General features: G+C 43.6%; 1 protein-coding gene across 3 annotated transcripts in view; it reads right to left on the reverse strand.

Moving 5' to 3' along the window:
* Itsn1 (intersectin 1) overlaps positions 1-23,025 on the reverse strand; it is a 200,361-nt gene that overhangs the window by 48,677 nt on the left and 128,659 nt on the right. For 2 of the 3 annotated variants that reach the window (XR_003849972.1, XM_008835940.2), the window contains exons 21-28: positions 22,812-22,971; positions 19,294-19,499; positions 18,483-18,565; positions 14,226-14,392; positions 11,105-11,150; positions 8,818-8,939; positions 3,401-3,518; positions 1,668-1,859 (exon numbers count right to left, since the gene is read on the reverse strand). Coding sequence is in view for 2 of the 3 variants with exons in the window: in XM_008835940.2 (XP_008834162.1) it covers positions 1,668-1,859; positions 3,401-3,518; positions 8,818-8,939; positions 11,105-11,150; positions 14,226-14,392; positions 18,483-18,565; positions 19,294-19,499; positions 22,812-22,971 (1,094 nt within the window). In the remaining variant the exon portion in view is untranslated. Of the gene's footprint in view, positions 1-907; positions 1,304-1,667; positions 1,860-3,400; positions 3,519-8,817; positions 8,940-11,104; positions 11,151-14,225; positions 14,393-18,482; positions 18,566-19,293; positions 19,500-22,811; positions 22,972-23,025 lie in introns of those variants that run through there. The other variant, XM_008835942.3, reaches the window with a different exon arrangement.

Raw genomic sequence — 23,025 nt, forward strand, 5'->3', positions numbered from 1 at the left:
CACAGAGAGAGATGTATGTTACACACTTGAGTAGGACATCGAGAGTGTGCTTGAGGCGCTCCCCACCCCATATCTGTTCTGTGAGAAATGATATATATATATATATATATATCTATATATATATATATATATAGATATAGACTTTTATTTTATTGAGAGCTTCCAACTAACGTCTAAGAGACAAACATGGCTTCAGCTACACACAGCGAACACATAAACGGACCAGGAGCTCCATTTCATATTAATCTGTAGAAATTCCACAGTCTAGTTAAAAATGTAAACATTGGAAATTAATTGCAGGGAGACATCTATACATTCTTTCTTGTCAGGAAAATTACTTCTTCAAAATATTCCATGAAAAGCAATTGGAATAAAACTTCATGTAACAGAGACTAAGATTGTAGATATTGTTGAATATAACAACCTCAGTGGTGGTGTCTACTGATTTATGTTATGAAAACACGCCAAATTAGAAACTCAAAACAAAACACCAACACAATCAGATAAATCTGAGACCGAACAAAAACACAGGTGCTTCCTCAGGTGGCTACAAGGTCACTGTGCAAAATAAAATGGATGCGTATGATCAGCGCATCATACACAGTAGCAGCGTTTGCTGTGGGAAGAATGATTTCTCATGTACAGGATGTATTACATGCTCAACAGGTACATCTGATATTCACAAACAAGCGCAAACACCTGTTTAATCAGGCTCATTCTACACATCTTCAGAACAGTCTACCCAATCCCTCTGCACGTCTATGGTAGGGGACCCCAACTACACAATTTAGTAGGTAACACTGGACAAAATGGAAAAAATACATCAAGTCTCAGATTTATGGACATTTGGAACAATTTTTAATCGTACATGCAGCATTCCTTGATAGTGGGTCTTTTTGCAAAACCAAAATAGCAAAGAAGTAATTTATTTATTTTTATTAAAAGGCTAAAATATGTATTTAAAAATCATCTTAAAACTATTGGCAGCACCTGTGCAAAGGTGGGGGAAGTCAATTTGAACAACTGGGAAAGCCACAAAAGGACCCACTACCCTGTGTGTTTTTGTAATTTTCGCTTCTATGTCTGCAAGTAATAACTCAAACATTGCGATCACATGCGACTAGGGTAAAATGAGGTAAACTGCTCTGCAGTGAGTTCTTCTACTCAGAAGGCAGTAGGTGATCATGCTGGAAGTCACATGATCAAGGCTGCATCTCCCATCATCCCTCTGGACAGTGATATGGGATAGTGGGTCTCTTTGAGGACTTTCAAGCCTGAGGGGGGGATGGACAACATATGATTCCTAGAAAAAGGAGGAAAACAACACATAAGCAAAACAAAACAATGAGCAAAATTCAAGCTAGGAAAATGAGTCAGGTACGCACACAGCATGGCGCCAAAATGATTAAAAAGAAAAAAGAAAGAAGAAAAGGGAGGGAGGGAGGGAGGGGGAGGGCACATGCTACAGAGGAATGAAAATTTTAAAACAAATCCAAATAACCCCACGAGAGAGTCCTGCATTACAGAAGGTCTTCAAAGAGACTGGTGCGAATGCAGCAGTGGTTTAGCCTTAAGTTCTGCAAACACAGCTCAGCAGAATCAGCAATGCTGCATGTTTCGTGGGAAGATACCAGAGAGGAGAGGAACAGAGCCGCCAGGGCACTTACATTGCTGGCTTGGGTCCATGTCTGTGGTCAGCTTCACATAATTGGATGGGAAGAGCCCAACTTGCCCACTGACTTCTCCTTTCCACCAGTCGGGGTCCTCCTTGTTGAGGACGTTGATGATCTGGCCCTTGTTGAAGGCCAGTTCGTCATCGTTCTGTGCGGTATAATCGTACATCCCGATCACCTGGCACACTGCAGGAGACAGGGCTGGGTGAACACCTGTACGCCCCCAGTGGCACGTGTGCAACGGACCACTGGCAGTAAGCAGATATATTTACGGATGCTTTGTGACCCCTTCAGAAGAGGGTATGATGAAATGGAATGGCTCAAAGGGACTTTTCATGGTGTAGGCGACAGAGGAAGATGAAGGACGAAAACTAAGGCAACAGCAGGATTTTTACACTGCCTTAAATTTCATAACATCTTCCCCTTTTCATATTACTTGTCAGCAGATAATACATCTTCATTCTGAGTACAGTGAAGTGCCTCACAGTGCTGACTTTGGAGGACTGGTGGGTACCATCCAGTTTCCACAACACAGGACAGAGAGAAAGGCACCACAGGACTTGACTGGCTTTTAACTCTTTTGTGGGGTTGAGGCCTGAAACTAGGGCCTCACACACACTAGGCAAGCGCTGCTCTACTGTAGCTCTGACCTTACATCCCTAGACCTGGCCTTTTTTTTTTAAGGTAGAATGTAGTTACAGCAATCACCATCTGATCTCCCAAAGCTTCCAAATCATAGTAAAGAGCAAAATTGGTGTATTAGACGATTACTCTGCTGTATCTCTGTGTCTGAGATATGATCACAATCAAGAACACAGTTCAGGGCTTCACAGCTGCTAGTGAGGAGGCTGCACAATGATGTGGGAGAGAGCTCTGCCAAGTCTCCTCAGGGGGCAGCAGATCCAAATGGCAACCTCCCACCATGCCTACAATGCCTCAGCTCACGCAAAGAGGACCAGCTAAGGGCTCAGGTTCAGTCACAAAGCTTACTGAGCCTTTCATTTCTTGCAACAACTGCAAGTTTTAAGCTGGTTTCACTGGGGATGTATAGGCACAGGCATTCAGCCCCAGGGTGTTGGAGAAAAACGGCCATCGATTCCACAGATACCACCCAAGTATGGGTAGCTGAAAGATCCAAAGCAGAATGCTCCCCTACCCTGAGCTCTGTCCTAATGAACATCTAGTTCAGGGCCTGAGGTCAGAAAACAGGCAATAGGGTCAACTACAGTGCCCTGCCCTTTTCCAGACCTCTAGGAAAACACACACAACATCCTGCCCACTCAGTGAGCCCCTTCTGTCCCCAGTAAATGTCATAGGGGAGCTATTTTGGTCTTCTGCAACACCACATTATGACCAACAGACCCCCGTGGCCTTCAGCTCAATCTCCTGACCTGTCTAGGCCCCAGCCATTTATTTTTAGGAGCCCTTTCTGCTGCCCCACCCGCTAGCCCCAAACCCAATTTAAATAGTTGGAAGAAAATAAAGAGAAAAATCTGGCTTTAATGCCACAGCATTCCCAATGCCTTCAGGAGAGTCCAACAAGGGCTCTGTTGTACTCGGTACAGAAAAGCTACTGAGATGTTTGGACCTTCTGCAAAACATATTCCACGTCACATTAGCTGGGTGCCAGTCCCAGCAAGAACAATAAGTGCTTAGAGCACATGTGAAAAATAATCTAAGATACTCGATGAGAAAACCGAGTGGAAAATAACTCTCAGTCACCTTACCTGCTGGCAATGCTGCTGACTTGGGGAGCTCTGTTGGAGTGATTTTGCTCGTTCCAGGGCTCAGAAGTTTGACATAATTTGCTGGGAACCAGCCGATCTGGCGCTTTTTCCCTCGGGCCTGATAAGAAAAGAGTAATATTTAAAAATTCAAAGTTCATTTTAAAAAATTTATTTATTTATGTGTATGAATGTTATGCCTGCATGTGTGTAAGTGCACCTGTGTCATACAATGCCCTCGGAAGACAGAAGAGGGCATTGGATCCCCTGGAACTGGAGTTACAGATGGTGGTTAGCCATCATGTGGGTGCTGGAACTCGAACCTGGGTCTTCTGCAAGAGCAGCCAGTGCTCTTAACCACTGAGCCTCTACAGTTCTTCTTCTTTTTTTTGGTCTTTTGAAACAGGGTCTCCCCTGCAGCCCCAGCTGTCCTGGAACTCACTATGTACACCAGGCTGGCCTTGAACTCGCTGAGATCTGGCTGTCTCTGCCTCCCAAGTTCTGGGATTAAAGGCATGCACCACCACGCCCGGCCCCAAAGTTCATTTTTAATTACACAGTTTGCTTTGTAGTAAAGCACTTATGCAAAGTTCAACTGAACTGAAATAAAAAGGGCATTAACAGTAGGATTACTATGTCACAGAACGCAAACACGGCTATTATAATTCAAAGCGGGTTTGCAAAGCCTCCTTTGTGAGGGCTAGAGCATGTGGATCACAAATTCAGTATGTTCTGTGGTGTGGCTAAGATAGGAAACAACTAGTTAGCACTCTGCTGCTATCATCAGGTAACAGACATTATGGTTAGTGCGACATTACATACAGGTTTTAGAGATAGTAGTACCTGCCATCAACATTCACAGAGTGCTGAGCATCTTACATGCTTCTGTCCACACAACAAGCTCTGGAAGGACAACAGTATAACTATTCTCCATTTTGAGATGAAGAAAGTGAGTTTGGAAAGTTAAACAACAGTCCCAAGACCACAGGTTAGTCGACGGGATGCCAAGACCCAGTCATGCCCGAGCTCTTTATGTAAATGCCCGGCAACACACACAGTATCCAGAGCATGAAATCTCAACTTGACGCTGCCTGTAGAAACCATCAGGCTGACTGACAGTGGCAGCCACAATTTTCATTGCTCATCCTTTCTCCTTTATTTCAACCACTTTCAATTCAAGATGCAGCTACTGAGTGTTTCTATGTGGTCGGAAAGGACACAAGACAAGGAGGAGCTTAGGAGACAGTTGTTGAGCCAATTCTTGCAATAATGGCCCAATTCCAAGAGACAAGTATAGTTTAGGTTCAAGAAAAAGGCTGTTCATATATCTTCAGGAGAAAAGAATACAGGACACCACATACCCCGCCCACCTTCCTCACACCGCCCCCACGCTTCTCACCCTGCCCCCTCATAATGTCTCTGGAAACACAACTCTGCTGAAAGCCATTGCCTCTGGGGTCAAGGTGGGAGGTAGACTTTTGGTTAATTTTAAATCGCATGAATATAACACTGGTTACCAAAACAACAAAAAAAAAAAATAAAACCAAACGCTTCCACTACCACACCTTGTCCTCCCACCTGCCGAGATATCAGGATTTTTTGGCCACAGGACAGAAGTCATGCCATGGCTCCAGAGCTGAAGCACTGCTTTTCACTGTGAGTCTGCTGGTAACTGCTGCATTTGCTTAGCTGTTCCCACATGTACACCTGACTAGGGCACTGACATGGCTCACAGTGATTCTCGGTTCCCCATCTCTGTCACTTTACAAGGGTAGAACACAGCTCCTTAGTATCCTTCACCATATCTCCACATTGAAAATCACTCTGGTTAAAATGCCAGGACATATCCTGGGTGTAGCAACCCACTTAATGTACTGTGAGTTCTAAGAGCCATTCAATACCCTTTGAGTAATGTGACAGGAGTGTGACAACTAAAAAATCTGCTTCTTATGATATCTATTTTATTTATTTTTATGTGTACGAGCATTTTGCCTGCATGTACATAAATGCATCATGTGTGCAAGGCCTGTCGAGGTCAGAAAAGGGCGTTAGATCCCCTGGAACTGCAGTTCTTAATAGTTGTTGGCCACCATGTGGGTACTGGGAACCAAACCTGGGTTCTCTGCAAGAGTAGTCAGTGCTCTAAACAGCTGAGTCATCTCTCCATCTCCCAAAATCTGCTTCTGTAAGGAGCTAATCACCTACGTGTAGAAACAAATACACAGGGTGGTTTAAGTAACATCATGGGCTAGAACGTGCCAAGAGTGATGCAGGCATGAGACCAACCCTTGAGCTCAGAGGAAAGCAGCAGAGCTCTGCTTCTGGAAGAAGTAGGATGTGGTTGGCTCTTGAAGAATCGGAGGCCAATGGGGAGGAAAGCCATGACCTGTGGTCATGAGACCTAAGGGCCTGGATGTGTAGATGTTTCAACAGTCAGATAAGGCTGGAGTGGACCTGTTGCTACAAAGGGAAGAGGGGGCATGGTGAGAGGCCTCTCAGGAGTGATGAGGAAGGGTAAAAGGAGTCAACAGGAGAGGGCCATGTGGGCTGGAAGGCCACTGGATGATGCACACAGCTGCACAGGGGTGGCTAGCTGGACTGAGTAGCCTTCTCTCTGCCAGGCATAGCCATATTCAAAAGCAGAGTGGGAGCTGGGATTGGTGGCACAAACCTGTAATCCCAATTCTTTGGAGGCAGGGGTAGGAGGACTACAAGTCTGAGTCTAGCCTAGCTTAAACAGTGAGACTGCCTCAAAAATAAATGATGCTCCCGGCACCCCCAAAACACACATACACCAAGTGGAATGGATTTCCAAGGCTCCAAAGGTCAGATTTCTCAGTCAGTCTGCTGTGCCTGCCCAGCACCTCTGGACAGGGTTCTTCTGGCTGCCCATCAGCCAGCTCCCAGGGGAAATTCATCCTCAGCTACACCATAGACTGTGGCTTTTCTTCTGGCTAAGAACGTTTTTTCCCTCCAGAAAAGGACTCTACATCCAGCTCAGCACAGCATAGGTCTCCTTCCTCATTTAGGACCAGCCTGGACAGAGCTGAGAGGCCCATGTGTGCCTGGGCAGCTTTCATAACCAGCTCTCCCTCCTTCCCAAAGATATCTCCAGTTCTGGCCGCTCTCATCTAAGCTGTCTGCAGCAGTCCATGGCCAATGCCCCACACAGCAACCCTTTTCTTCCACCCAACTTATCTAGCTCTCACACTGTCCTGTTCAGGGCTGCATGAAAGCCAGCTGGTGTGATATGTGATAAGCAGCCTACAGGAGAGTAGAGTTGTCATGGGCTCATTCTATAGAGACACTGGGCTCTTAGAGAGGGGCTTCTAGAAACTACCAGCTCACAGTCTAAGATCTTCTGTGCTATGTATCAGGCCCCAATGCCAGACCTTAAAGGAGGAAACTTGTTTGCACCCCTTCCATACCAAGGCCAACCAGTTGGTGGGAAATAGCCCTTTGGCAGGCCTCTAAGGAATGTCCATGTGGTGAGCCATGGAGCACTCTCCTTCACAAAGGAGGGGAGGAATGCCAGTGGAACAAGCCAGGTAGAGCCTGCGAGTCCTAGGAAGGTGCTCACTTTAGGAGTGAGACGTTGTAGGGTAGGAGGCAGGCATTTACAATTCAAGAGTCAATTGTCTCTGTTTGTGTGTGTGAGTGTATGTGTGGTTCCAGGATGTTTGAAGATTCCAAAATCTGAGGGAGCTATAGTCCTACCTTTCTCATGAAGCATGGACCATGGTTAACTCCTGAGGTAGAGCTCAGCTATTGAGGCCCACTATAACGGCTCAACTTTTTATTTATGAATAATTTCAAACTTATAGGAAAATATCAACAATGAGAAAAGTGCACAGGACATTCTTTATTTGAATTTACTCACTGCTAACGTTTCACCAGCTGATTCATCACCTGTTCTCTACTGCTTCATCATCCCCCCCAGTCATTTTTTTTTTCTGAACCATTTGATTACAAGTTATTTACATCATTTTTTATTAGTTTTATTGTTCATGCATGTGTCTGTGCACATGTGTGTAGATGCCAGTAAAGGCCAGAGGAGGGCATCAGATCCCCTGGAGCTAAAGTTACTGGTGGTTGTGAACCACAATGTGGGTGCTAGGAACTAAACCCAGGTCCTCTGGAAGAGCAGCAAGTACTCTTAACCTCTGAGCCATCTCTCCAGATATTTACTAAAAATAGGAACTGCAGGGGGCATGGTGTCCCTTGCCTTTAAGCCTTTAATCCCAGCACTCAGGAGACAGAGGAAGGAAGAGCTCTATGAGTTCAAGGCCAGCCTAATCTACATAGTGAGTTCTAGGCCAGCTGGGGCTACAGAGAGACCCTGTCTCAAAAAGACCAAAAATAAATTAAATAAATAAATAATAATTAAATTAGGAACCATGGCATACTAAAAACTGAGCTATAAGTATTGATGTTAGTAAAAATAACATTGTATAGTTAACTTTATCTATTCTGGTATCCATATCCTGACAATGTCCTTTGCCATATATCTTCCTTTGACACAGAGGCCAGTTGAGAATCAGATCCTGCCAACATCTTCCATCTCCTTTCTTCTACAGGTTTAGTCACTGACACTTTTAAAGACTGTGTTCCTTCCCTGTCCTGATTTAGTTCAACATTCCATATTTGGTGTTTATCTTGCTTCCTCAGGATCAGACTCAGCTGATGTGTTTCTGGTCATAACAGTATGGGGTACTGTGTCCTCTCTAGGTGATGTGCCTGGATGGATATTGTGTCCATCTGTCCCCATTGGTGATGATGATTTTAATCACCAACTAAGGTGGTGCCCTAGTTCTCTACTGTATAATTTCTGCAGTACACAGAGCCACATTCGGGACATACACATTTCCAAGTCCTTAGATAAATTTCCCCTAAGACTTGGTATCCAATGATGATTCTAACGTATTCTATTGTTATGGTATTTGATAGTAATCCTTCTAAAAACAGCTTTGTCTCTCAGTGAGAACTAAAGGAGGTATCTGGAGTGAACACACACACACAAAACACACACACACACACAGAGGAACTGAAAGCGTATAATGAACAGGTGTGGAGTTGTATAAAAGAAACCTGCCATTGTAGCACATCTTAAGACACCTCTGATGACACGCGCCACATGTGCATGCCATGCTACCGTGAGGAGGGCTCTATGCAGGTCCAGATCTCAGTCAATGAACTCTCACTGTCCCTTCACTGACAATCCGAACTCAGCAAGCAAATGGATGAATGTACAGATAAAATCCCCAATTCTCAGAACCAAACAGATTTAGATATGGAGGTATCTCTTATCACACGCATAACTTAGTGAGGGTTCTTTGTACTTTGCAATGAAATATTATTCCTTGAGATTTTGCATATTTACACTTGGATAGAGAATTTTAAATAAATAGAAAGAGACTAACCTGCAGCTCTCCTTCCCACCATCCACCTGGGTTCTTTTTTCGGATCAAAATCAATTGACCAGGGGCCAGAGTGAGCTGCTCAGGACCAGTAGCGGTGTAGGAGGCAATAACCTGGGCAATTTCTGGAAAAACAAGATCAGACCTTGCAATGCACTGTTAGAGAAGAAGGGATCCCTAGGAAGACACAGCAGACTCCCAAGACCACAGATTAACATCATCAAAACCAGCACACTGGGCTCGCTTTCCACTGGGTGCTGGAGGCTCTGGATTGTCACCACCCCTTTCCTGCCCCAACTACAGCACAAATGCAACATTCAGGGGCCTGTCTTGTCTTTCTTTTCAACTCAGTGTTCTTGGGACCCTCTCAATGTCTTGCAACTCACCAATTCCCTGCCATGAAGTCCTGTTCCTGCCTGTTCCACATACTTTCTGCCAAAGACCCTCTCGAGGTTACTAAGAACACCTGACACCAGGGCGCGGCCAGTGCTCCCACCAGCTTGGTGAGTAAAGGAGTCCAAGGATAACAGAACGAGAAATTGGTTTTCCTTAGAAATCTACAGGACTTGGCTGCAGCTCAATTACAAATCTGGCTTCAGACTGTCATTCACAACACCATGGTCCTTATGGCTTAAATTCTGGGAGTAATCTCTGAATTCCTGGCATGAATCATACCACTATGTGCTTACTGTGTTTTAGTCCAAGGTAAAAGAGGAATGTGGAATTAAGGGAATTATATGCTAAAAATAGTACATCAGCAGAGACAGAGACAGAAAATATGTAAACAATTCTATACTTCTCTTGAATCTTAAAAATCCTAGCAGGACCACAGACCAGATCCTGAAAGGCCCATTTTTGCTGGCACCTCCTTGAGATAGACTCTGGTGCAGCTGAGGCTACAGCTTCCTGAACCTCTGAAAGCCATACAGAGAGAACTGCCTAATCCCTCTACACTCACTAACCATCTCAGTGACCCTGAAAGAGAAGGAAAGGACAGAAAGGAAGACAAAGAGAAAGAGGCACCAAGTAGAGAAAGACGGAAACAAGGGAGGAAGAAAGGCCCATGCTCTGACAGGACCTCCAGCTTTTCTACTTCGTCCAGGCAGGAGGAAAACGCTGGCACTTTAGCAAACTCCCATTACTCGGTCCTGCAACTGGATGACCTGGCCTGCCTGGCACTTCAGGGAGCTCAGAGAGGCAAGAAAGCTTACAGCCCAGCTTACAGACAGCCTGGCTCTGACTGGGAGTTTAAACTAGGAATCTCTGTGGGGATAAGGACTCTCCTGTGACATGCCAAGGACAAATTCTAGATTCCAAGTTTTTGGTTTGGAGAAGGTTCCAATCAACATCCTATTTGGCACCAGCTGTTTACACTCCTCAAAGGAGCTGGCATTCGAGCCTTTGCTCGGCCCTAGTATTCTGTGTCCCTGAGCAGCTTGCTAGTTTCAGTGTGAAGTGAGGTCTACCTAGGTGTCGTATGAGAAAAATCTGGACCCTCTGGAGTAACAAATGTTGAAAATGTAGAAAACACCCAGCAATTCAGTTGTGTGGTCTAACTAAAATCCGAGACACCCCTTTCCTGGCAAGTGAGGCCATTTGGAGCTGAGTACACAAGCCCCTCTTGGCACAACAGCGCCTGTTTCAAATTCTCATTTCCTAAGGATATGAGAGCAAAACAGCACAAGAGACCAGGGCTGGGAAGCTGGGCCACCTTCCCTCCCCACAACTTCACAGCTGCCCCTTCTCTCCTTTGTGCTACTGTTCATGGAACATGGGATTCTGCTTAAATAAAAGAAGATTTTTAGATTCTGAAGCATGACTATCATTTTGTTCTGTCAATGTCAGTCTGAGGAAAACCCACCCAATTCTCTATTAACAAAACCTATCATCAGATAATGTCCATCATAGTTCTGATGTCCTCAATGCTTATGTCATTGGGGTTTCTCATCTTGACAGGAAATGAGAAAGGGCTTTCCAAATCAAACAGGAAGATGACCAAGAAGCAACCGACCCTGCAGTGGCAGCTCTGTGCACACCTGCACACCACCTTACTACTATCTTGCCTGAGGTACATTCTGTCTAGGAAAACTTCATTCCCCACATTTAGTTACAGCCACATCTCATAGTCACATATATGCTTAATGGACTCCAGGGAAAGGATCTACCCAGATGCTTCAGGAAGATCCCTTTGTCTTGACTTCAGACTTCTGACCATAGTAAATGAAGACTGGGAACTACTATCTAGTACATTCATAACATTGAAACATAGGCATCAGGGTTTGTAACTTACCAGGTTTTTTTCCTAAACTCCCTGTTTTCCCAGCAGTTCCAGAGCCCTTAAAACAGAGCAAAAGGTCTTATTTGCACACTGAAGAGTTTTGATCATACAACTTAAAAAATGATTAATAATACAAACCCACTAGAACCTTAAAAACTCTTTTCATTCTGGGGAAACACAGCACTGTCTCACCTGACAAGGGGAGTGTAAGAGGATAACATGGGTCAAAGCAGGCACTTCAAAATAGGTGGCCTTCATTTTTTTCTTTAAGAGCGCGAAGCATGTGGCACTGCGGGCCAGCAGGGCTCAGGCATGGGCAGCATGTGGCTGTGCCACATCCCAAACCCGGGCAAATCATACCGGAGGTTCTGTGCCAGTAGGACTACTCCCCATCCATTCGGCTCACTTTACCTCCACATGGTTCATTGAGAATATTTCATATATAAAAGTGGAGACCACTGCAGACACCTCTGAGTCTACCGCCTAGAGTCAGTACAGTGAAGTATTATTATCTGGTTACATTTGTTCTAGAGTTTGCTTTAAAGAACTGAAACAGCAATGGGAGGATAGATTGCTTCTTTCCCCATCCCTGTCACCTCTCTATCCAAAGAGGAGCCAGTTGTCCTACATGGTGCTGACACCTAACTTCACACTGTCTGAACACTGACATTCCTCTATCCCTGCTGGAAACACAGTCCATAGAAGCAAATCATATTTCTTTCCAGCTACTAAGTGTTCCAGAGACACTCTGGGGTTGAATTCCTCTCGTGGGTACTCATGGAACTTTAAACCAGCTGAGTCAGCCAACAGAGACCACAAGAGCCAGGACAGGGGCCAGAATGCAATCTGTGTGACAAAGCGCTTTCTTCTGAATTAATGCTCACCCTTGAGTGCCTGTCCTTGCAATAAATGAAGCATTTCAATTAAAGTAAAGCAAGGGGCTTAATAGGCTAAATCAGAGATACTGCAAGACTATGCAGCACGTCTACTAAAAATACAAATTATCACTGCTATTCTCTGGTCATTGGAATCTAATAACCATTTAGCAGGAAAGGTTTGGGCTACTTTTACTTTGATTAATGAGCCTTAATTATTGCACACAATTATAAAATACCAATTTTCTCGCTATTTTTACAGCTTGCATATCAAATAAAATACCAATGAAAAAAAATTCGTTACTCCCCCCATGCAGGCCTATAAGATATTCCCCATACTCCATTAATAGAAGCAACTGGCAACCCAAACACAGAGGTCAGGTGGCTCCAGCATGTTCCTTTTGAGAAAATGTGGGCAGCCCGTAAGCTGAGACACTCTCAGAAGGCCACATTCTGTCCAGACTGGGCTTGTTGAAAAGCCCCAGGCTTTGTGCTCCTGAGAAGGGTGGCAGGAAGACCAACTGATCCCCAGACCAATGGGGTCCGGCCTGGTGTCTGTAACAGGGTACGGTTTTTAAAGTTTGGTAGGAAGCTGTGCTCCTATACTGAACTTTGTAATCTAATTCTATTATTATTTTGAATATATATATTTGATTTAAAATCTTAATCACAGCCAGTTCCTCCATACTGAATAATTTAAGTCTGTGGCTAAGAAAACACCACACAGGCTCAGTTTACCTTTTAAAAGTCACCGTACATATATTTTTTGCTTCCTGACTTCAGATATTTTTAGATAGAAAATTATAATGTATTAAAAGATATAGCTTTTGCATTTTTCAGTGTAATAGATTTTTTTATTATGATGTTATTTAAATATGTAGTAACACTCTATGTACACACACAGACACACACATATAAAGAACTTGGGCAAAGTTTCAATAAATTTTATAAAGCAAAAAATTTAAATGCAAACCGAATGGTTTTGTATTTGACCTGATCCAAAAGGTAATCCCACTTTAAGAGTTTTCCCATGTGATTACAGGAATCCAAACACCACCCACCCGGAATAAAACCTGCATGGTTCTTACTGCAGCCAACTTGCTGGCCTGGAGTTTAATTTTCCCTCTCTAGGTCTATGGAGTTCAACAGGCCAGTTGTCCTACAACGGAAAATTATTTCCTTCCTAGTTTCTTTCTGCCAAATTCTGCAGGGATGGGAAGACTTACACAAACATTCAGAAGAATTTCAACAAGCTGCTCTCAAGACCACAGCAAGCAAAAATCCCAAAAAACAAGAGTAACATGAATTTTTTTAAAGCATATAAAAACATTACTGGGTGAGGTCAATGTTAAAACTACTGTAGCGGCTCGCAAGGCCTCACAGTGAAGCCACTGGAATACAGGGGCCTGTGAAAGAATCCAACCAGAACTTTCTGCCTGGCATTTAAATGAGAGCAAGTGCCCTGCTCACTCACTGATAACCAATGATGCAGCCTCTACAGGCCCTCTATCAGGCTCTTCTCCTTCAGTGCCTAGGAGGTATGAAGGGAAAAAAGAAAATAACTATGTACTTACTGTGTTCACAGGAAAAAAAAAAGTCCATTCCTACTGGTTTGTCTGTATGGACCTGTGAAATGGCTACGTTTATACCCCAAAACTCCACTGACTTGACACTGGCCACTATAGAATGCCTTGCAATCCCAACTAATTAATTGAATTGACACTACCTCAAGACCACATCTGATGCAATAGAAAATTTAAGGGCTGACCTCTTAGAACTTAGTGTCTTTCTATGGTGTAGACAAAAAACAAATTTAAGAAACTTTCTACTGCCCACTGTTCAAGGGTCAGTATCACCAGAACACTTTTTTTTTGGGGGGGGGGGTGTCACACAGGCAAAATACTGCTGTGAGCATCTGAAAACCAAGGACCAAGAAGAACCAATCAAGCAAGCTTACTCAAAATCATAAACTGTCTACATATAGGAATACAGATTAACACTGAACATTAGAACCCAGCAGACGAAGACTGGCCCCCTGAGCACACCCTCCTCTTAGTCTGGGAGTTCTGCAAAGGAAGCCAGTGCTTGCCCCACAGCACCAAATGACAAGGTTGGACAGCGGCAGGTCACACTCCGGGTACAATCACATTCCAGAACTCCTCAGAACCCAGCACAGTGTTCCACTGTCAAGCATCATGACTCCCCGCCAAGAGAACAACCGCACAGAAAGGGAGAGGAGACAGTTAATGTGGGTTTACCTCTGAATCTTTAAGCCTCACATAGTTAGAAGGGAAGACTCCGGACTTGTCGCCCACTGTTCCCGTCCACCAGTCACCATCTTTCTTGGTAACCAAAATCACATCCCCTTGCTGAAAGGTTAAATCTCCTTGCTCAGAACTCTCGTAAGTGTACATGGCAATAAATTCTGGTGGGGAGAAATATTGAGATACGGAGAGAGCTTGATTGTTTAAAGAAATCCCAGACAGCTTCGCAAAAGCAAGTTTATGAATCAGGAAATGAGGGTGAGATCCATTCAGGAGAAAGGCTAGTCATAGATAATAATACAGACTGCAGGATGTCCCAGGCTGCACATAAAACTTCAGTAGGTGCAGACAGGTGCATACTGGCTGTGAAGACCCAGGGATGGGACACAAACCAAGTGCAGGGCATGTCTACTGACACTGAACATCAAGAATGACCCAGGACTTACAGTCATTATCTCTTTTTAAATGAAAAAAGGTTTCCACATTTTGTTTTAGTCAACACTGAGTGTGTACCTACTTCATGCTACACACAGGGTAGGATGTATTTACATGCAGGCTCTGGGTATGCAAATATCTGTATTTCAGTTTTGAGGGGACCATGCCACATTTTAGAAAAATTTAGATACAGTATATACTTTACATGAATCAAATGATACACTTTTTAAACTGGGTGTGGTGGGGCACACCTTTAGCAGAGGCAGGCAGGATCTCTGTGAGTTTACAGTCAGTCTGGTCTACATAGTGAGTTCCAGACCAGCTGGTGCTACAGAGAAACCATATTTCAAAAAGACCGAAAACAGACACACTTCACTTTATTTACCTGCCTGAGGGAACCTTGGGATGGATACACAGAGACAAAGGTAGAAGGCTGTTAAAAAGTCAAATAGCTGGGCGTGGTGGCAAACGCCTTTAATCCCAGTACTTGGGAGGCAGAGGCAGGCGGATCTTTATAAACTGGAGACCAGCCTGGTCTACATAGTGAGTTCCAGGACAGCTAGGACTATAAGGAGACCCTGTCTCAAAAAGACCACAAAAAAAAACCCCAAAACCAAAATAAAAAAAAAACCCCAGGAACTTGGTTACCATTGGGCATCTGCTTGTCACTGTCACATAAAGAGGTAAAATGATCAATGATAAAAGTTATACCTACCTATGTATGTCAATAAAGATGAAGCAAAGTTTCAACTTTAAAAAAAAAAAAAAAAAGTTATACCTACCTAACCCTAGAAAAAACAACCCTCTCTCAGGAAGCTTATTATAATGTTCTATTCACATAATTCAGTGTTAAGGAGTGACTTCAACTTGAAGGTATGCATTCCAGAAGAAAATTTTCTTTTAATTTTTAAGTAGAACTCTACCTTGCTTTTAATTGATTCTACTAAGGCTCAGAGCAAAGTCATACTCTCAAGATCCATTAGACATTAAGTATAATAGAAAAGGTTCACAGAAAGAGGCATGCATTTCTTATTTCTGCTTTTCCTCCATTTTATTCTAGGTTTTTGTATATATTTTTAAAAGTAATAAAAACCACTAATTTATTCAAGAAAGTTCATCTTCGTGACAGTTAATAAATATATTGTTCCGGCTAGAATGTCAGCTGGTGCTCCTTCATGGAGGGAATCACACTAACAGCTAGAATTTTAGTGAAGATAGCTCCCCTGGATAATTTTACATTCATTTTTTTTTTGTGTGTGGCACACATGTGGCGGTCAGAGGACAACTTGCAGGAGTTGGTTCTAGCCTCTACCATATGGGTTCTAAGGATCAAATTCAGGTCATCAGGCTTGGCTACAAGCACCTTTATCTGCTGAACCATCTTGCCAGTCCCTTCCGCAGGCTAATTTAAGAGAGTCTGTAGGAAGTCCTAATGAAAACTGAAATAAGCACACAGAACAAAACCCGTAAGGCCTGAGCTAAGTGGATGGCGCTGATCATAAGGGGTCTCCTTCAAACACAGGGGACTTGTGCATGTGCCGAAGCCAGCAGTGACTGTTGGGATTCACAGCAGACACAAGGTCATCCAAATGTTCTTGGAAAAACAAGATTCTTTGGCCTTGTAACCTGTACTTTCACAGCCAAAACAGAAAAATCATTTCACACACAAGGAAATCAGAGTCTGGCAGCTCTAATAAGGGCACTCTCTTTTCACTTACACCCTTGTTTGATTTCAGAGTATTCTGGAATTTGGTCATTCTCTTCAGTTCCCATTTGGTCATTCTGATAAGAGGCGGGCTGGGCATTCTATACCTTTCCCAGTGACTTCTCAATGTAGGTCACCTTCTTCAAAAATGCTTAAAATTTTGGAGCATCCTTCAAAATGTTTATGAAATTCCAGAAATAGGAACACTGGCTGAACATAATATTGCAGTTCAAAAACATAAGGAGCCTGCAAAGACTGGGAGGCTTCGAAATGCCCTGCCCTCCACAAAGGCTGCAGGAAGACAGGGAAAGCCCCAGACTCCACGAGAGATTTCAGAAAGCCCAAACAATTGCCCCGTAACAGGAGACAACAGAGGGCACAAGCCAGTCCCAAGCCACTTTTTTGTTTTGTTTTGTGTTTTTGAGACAGGGTCTCCCTGTAGCCCCAGCTGGTCTAGAACTTGCTATTAAGACCAGGCCTTAATCTCACAGAGATCCATCTGCCTCTGCCTGTGCTAGGTTTAAAGGCATGCACCACCATGCCTGGCCTTTCCTGTTACTTCCAGTGCTTAACTCATTTCAAAATAGATGTTCATCTAAGATCAGAATCTGCCTGACTTTAAGAGTAAGTGTGGGTCAGCTGTAACCTATTTATTAAGGCCTCAGGTGTCAAGGCCTCTGAACGTACTTCAAGACAAATGACTGTTCTTCCACACTGCTATCTGTTGGGAACACTCAACTGCAAGGTGAAACAGATAAAATGAGTGGACACTTGTTGAGTTCATAACCCTTGTAATAATTTCTCCTCAAGGGGTGGTTATTATGTCTGCTTCCCAGATGAGGAAGTTGAGGCATGACTGGAAAAAAGGTAAATACTCTGAGAGCCAGGATGTGAATTCCACCCCTCCAAAGAGACCTCATTACACACTCAAGTTTGCTTTGTTTATTTTGTTTTGTAGAAGTAAAATTTGCTTTTTATTAGACTGACTGCAGGTTGTAGCTGAGATTCTTGCCTTGCTCTAATAGTGAGAAAATAGTCATTAAGATAACATGAACATATAAAGAGAATTATGGTAATAGTTATTTTCATTCTAATAATAATAAAACATGTGAAAACATGTTGGAATTTTTTTAAGTAATGATGAGGCTTTACAGCTATACTTATAAACTAAACAACAATTACTTAAAAAATTCCTCTTGAAAATAGAATATCATCCCTGTGAGTCTGAACTAGCACTAAACCTTAATTTGTGCTGTCTCCACAGAAACAATTATTCCAAGAGTTCTATTTTCCATTAGGCAAAGTTTGTAAGGAATGCAACCATTTTATTGCACCAAACCAAACCCATTCTATCTTCATGTAATTTACTCCAGACATCCATGAAAAATCACCATACAACTCTAATGGCACCTGTAACTACAAAACCTGCTTAGACTAGGTAGAGGCTTAACTCAGGTGATACTATTCATCCGGGACTGTGGTGACGACAGCAGTAAATGTGGAAAAGAAGAGATTTACACCAGTGAGGTCAAGTCAGATAGGGTTAGTTCGGGTTTTAAGTTTTAATAATATCGCCTCCAATAGATGGGCACATAAATATCTAGAACTATGCCATAAAACAAGGAATGGGGAATAAAAGCAATTAATTATTTGTGTAATAAATACTGAAAATGAATGTTTCAGGCCTAAATAATCTGGTTCAGTCATTCACACAGAGTACATGTAAATGAGCTTCTGTCTCAGCTAGGGTGTACCCAGGACACTCGTGGTGCTCAGAGAGCATCAATGGCTATGCAGTGAATTTTGAAGCACTATACTTATTCACAAAACACCAGGAAGGCCATGACCATGGTTTACAGAGATGCTCAGAGGTTAATCTTTAGTGAATGCTATGAGCTACATTCATAGTCAAATACAGTAAGAAAATTCAGTTTTAGGTGGCCAATACCAATTTTGAAAGTATTTCACATAAAGAGTTCAACCGTCATTTCACCTTAGAGTTTAATAGACTGACCGACCATAGGGTAACATGGCCTATTTATAAACATTTACTATCTGTAATGAATAATGTCCTCAGCCCTCCTGATGAGCTTAACACACTCAGTCCTCACCTTCTCCTGGAACGGCCGGCTTGGCTGCTGGTGAGACCACTCTCCTTAGACTGGCAGGGCTTTCTGCAGGGCCAGCATCAATGCTGTAAGAAGGGAAGAAAGAGTGCTTCAATTCTCATCTGAAAAGAGGACACCACAATGACATGAAACAACCCACAGCTGCAACAGTTCAGCTTGACTGAAGGCACTGGAGCTGCGAGGCAGACTCTAGCTCACATTCTCGTTTTTCTCCACTCTGCTATGCTGGACACACAGCCTAGATGTCGGTCTCTTTCCAAGCATTGACTAATAGATCTAATAGATAAATTTCTGATTGTTTATTTTCTTAAAGCTAATGATTTGTTTCAGACATCTCAATGGTTGGAATAACATACAAAGCCCTGCAGGTGCTATGTAACATGCAGACTCAAGTGAAAAAGAGCATTTGTTCATTCCTCCAATTACTTTCCCAAATGCCTTGGGTTTTATGTATTTGCATATTTTTGGTACAGCACTGGGCATGAAGCATAAAGACAGTCATAATTTCCAACCAATATAGGGATTTGTTCTTATGTAAGTCAATGAAAAACATGATATACAGACATTCCTGAAAGAAGAAAAGTGCTGGCTTATCTGCAGCAGGCTCCCTTTGTGGACTTCATATATATATATGCACTACAACGACATGAAACAATCATATATACAACTTTTGCAGTTAAAAAAAACCCAGAAGACAAAATCATCCTGCAATTCCCATGTGCAAATCTTTACTAGTGCAAACAATTTAATCTAATATTGTTTTCAGCAAATAGAAGCAGATAAATAAAAATACCTTGTTGATTTCCTTACGGGCCCTGAAATGAGTTTCACGTAAGACTTGGGGAACCAACCCTTCTGACCTTGAACTTCTCCAAACCACCACATGTCTTGCTGTTCCAGAACGGTGATAACATCATTTTTGTTAAAATTTAAATGGTTGTCTTTTTTGGCTCTCCAAGGATACAGGGCTTGCGCTTGTAGCCCCTCCACCTTTTCACCCTTGTGTGGAATGACAAAGGACCTCTCATTACATTGCAGTCATTATCACTGAAGGCAGACATGCACTCGGCAAGCACACACACAGCCACAAAGAATGCTGTCTCAGTGCAGCACGAGGGCTGACACAGTGCTGCTGCTCAGTAACTGCTCATTTCAAAAGTAGACACCTAAACCTGCCAGGTGTTCTCAGAGCCATCCTCAGACCTTCCACTGAAGCAAGCCAGGAGGTGGTAGTCCTTCAGTCACACGAGCTATGTCTGTTGTACCTTTGATTCCATTTTTACTCTCTCAAGTTGCTTAGGACACCTGCCCATTTCCAATCTGATTTGGATATTCAATTGGGCAGAAATTTTAGGACATTTAACTGATATTTTAGTTTGGATGGACACATGCAAACAGGCCGTGCACTGGACTGCTTTATTTCATTTTCAGAGAAAGAGGGTTCAGTTACCATAAAGTATTGTAATTACTTACAATTACATTTATTACCCATAATTCCAGACACCGTGGAATGACAAAGACACAATGTTACCTCTGCCTCCTCCACATAGTTTAGGGTAAAGCATTTTATTAACTACGAAGCACTGTAATAATGGACAGCATCATAGGACTAGTGAGGAACCCTCAGTTAAATGTGTAAAGAAGAGATAAACACTAAGACTATCATCTGGCAGAATGAAATATACGGCAAAGTTCCCACTAGTCACTGCAGGATCAGAGGGAAAATAAGGATGAATTCTGACTTGGGACATCAAGAACAATTTCCCAGAGGAGGAGGTATTTGAGTTGGGCCTTGAAGGGCCAGAAGGGTTTTGGTAGCTAGGGCTGCAGAAGGGCACTTCAAGCCAGAGGCGCAGCACAGGCAAAGGCCTTGAGGTGGCACGCTGCATGCACTGCGAGTGGTCCAGGAGGAGGAGCAGCACAATCTGGGGCTGTGGGCAGCCTGAGCCCATGGAGGGGTAGAACAGGAAACAAGGCTGGAAAGGCAGGGTGAGGAACTTGTTATGTATTTAAAGTCATTACATTAACTTAATCAAACAATTGCAACTTTCAATCATCCATATAGAAACAAAAGTTAATGTGCAAAGACTTGGTCCAGAGTGATTTTGTGCTTGCCTAAAGTGATTTTTATTTTTGTGTTAAGATCTGACCATGACAAATGGGTAAATTTCTACCTGCCAGCAGCTTCCATGTCTATGGTAGTGATCTCTAAATCCAGCTCTCCATGGATTCTTACCTCCCTAAGCCTAGAACATCCTGATCTCCTTGCATTTCAGTCAGAGGATCATATATTCTCAACCTTCCATTTCCCGCCTTGCCCACTGATCACAGCCCTCCTGTCTAATCCTCTCAATGACTCCAAGGACTTCTGGGCCAGAATGGACCCCAGGGTAAACCGTTTCCTCTGTGCCTTTAAGTAGTCTGGAATGCCTCCCCTGAGAGTCCTTCCCTATGGTGGACTTCTGAACAAGCACAAGGTCAGTCAGACAGGATGGGGTGGGACCCAAGGGTTGAAGTTCAGGGCTGCCACTCACTCATTCTGTGACACTGAGAAACTGTTAGGTCTCTGAGCCTAGTTTCTAAATCTGTCAAAGAAATGGTACTCTCCTCTGAAGCTTATTAAAGAATGTTCATAAGAGCGATGCACAGCACCTGTTGTGACTGTAACAATGGTCAGGGGTTCTGTTACTGTCATCCCTAGTCTCGAGCTGGCTGGCACTGCTAGAGAATGGTGAGTCAAGTGCACTTTACCAGGGAATTCTTGATCTAATTACCTACTACTGAACCTCTCCACTCCACAGGCCTCAGGGTGTGTTCCACACCTAAACTGACCCGTTGCCCCACCTGAACTTCCTGTTCCACTCCTCTTCTCCAAGTGACCTCCTCTCTCATTCACTCAGAAAAAAAAAATCCTGGCTTCCCTTCTGTACAGAAAACACTGTGTCCACCTTCCCCAGTAAGATTCCCTGGCACTTGGCTTTTTAATCCCTTTCTCTGCTGGTGACACGGGTCCCTTAAGTACCTCCCAATGCCCTCTCTTTGCTCTACTTCTCTGCTCTTCACAAACCACCAGATTTCTCATGGCTCAACTTCCTCTTTACCCCATTGCAACCTGGACTTTAAACTCTTTCTCAAGCTGTTGAAAAATTCTACTCACTGAAAAATGGTCTCCTTTGATCTAATCATAGCCCTTGATACGATGAACTCTCCGCCCCCAAGCTGTGGTAGGACTCCTCCCCACAGTTCTTACTAGTGCCCTTCCCGATAGCCCCATTCTTGGTCACAGGAAGTGCCCTAAGTGCTAAGCATGGGCAGATGCAAAGGAAAGAGACCCCTTCTGTTCAGTAGTCCTGCTTCTAAGCCCCTAACACACATGCTCTTGGGCAGTTGGTATTTTCTCTCTGCATTCACTGTCTCTGACAGTCTCACACTAGATCTGACTCTGTTTTCTATAGTGCAGCTCTTATCTTCCCCCTCCAGATCCAGATCCCACCAGTCTGCCAGACAGCACTGCGTGGGTGTCCTGCTCCACCATCTAACACCCAACTCTTCCTTCTGACTCCTCCTTCCTCCCTGGCTGGTCCCTTTCCCTCTGGCTCCATAGATGTGACTCCATTCTTTCAGCACCCACCTCACTCTGCTTTTCCACATCCACTGGCTACTCCCTACTTAGAAGTAGGAAAACAGTGCCAATCTTCCTACACATCACTTCCCCACAGACCTGCCAATTCAAGCATTTCCAGAAACTGTTCATGATCTCCTGGGACATCCCAGACGGACATTTGCTGTTTGACTGATTAATTTCATCCTTTAATTCTATTCCTTTTCATTATTACATTAACCAAAAGAAAAATGTGCTTGCAGAAATTACTGTTCCTTCTCAGTGCCTTGCAAAACTTCCTGTCACCCTGCAATCGGTCTACCTTTTCCACTAAGCATCCAACGGGGTACCCATTGTTCTCCTTACTTGCACTCTAATGCTTTGTCTTCAAGCCTCTCCCTATGGCAGTTCCCGTATGTAGCCCATCTGCCTCCATTTCTTGACCTTTCCAATTCCTCAAGATTATAGCTTTGATGTACTTTTTCAATGAAGAGTCTCCAGTAGATACAGACACATTAAGTTTAAGCTCCTCTGAACTCTGAGGTTCACAATATGAACCTCAGGTTCCTGAATGAAGTCCAGCCAACAAACCTAGTTTCATAAAAGGAGACTATTTTAAATGACATCCCAACAAATGTTGCTGAACTTTTGGTGTAACAGCAATAGCTGCAGATCACACTCAGTCTTTACACCCTCACTCATCGTCCTACCTGGCCCAGGACAGGAGACGGGGAGGAGCCAGTGGCTGTGGCTGGTGTGAAGGCAGATCTCTGTCTTAACTGGCCAGCACTGGGCACAGTAAGAGAAGGCTGGGCTGCCCATGCATCCCAGTTATCTGTTTCTGCTTTCTCATTTGTGCTGGTGGGCCACCTGGAAGGGGAAACATGCCTGATGAGCAGGAGCACTTTCTAATGTCCTAGCATT

Source organism: Nannospalax galili, unplaced genomic scaffold (assembly GCF_000622305.1).
Source record: "Nannospalax galili isolate Female #2095 unplaced genomic scaffold, S.galili_v1.0 scaffold136, whole genome shotgun sequence".
Classification (NCBI taxonomy): domain Eukaryota; kingdom Metazoa; phylum Chordata; class Mammalia; order Rodentia; family Spalacidae; genus Nannospalax; species Nannospalax galili.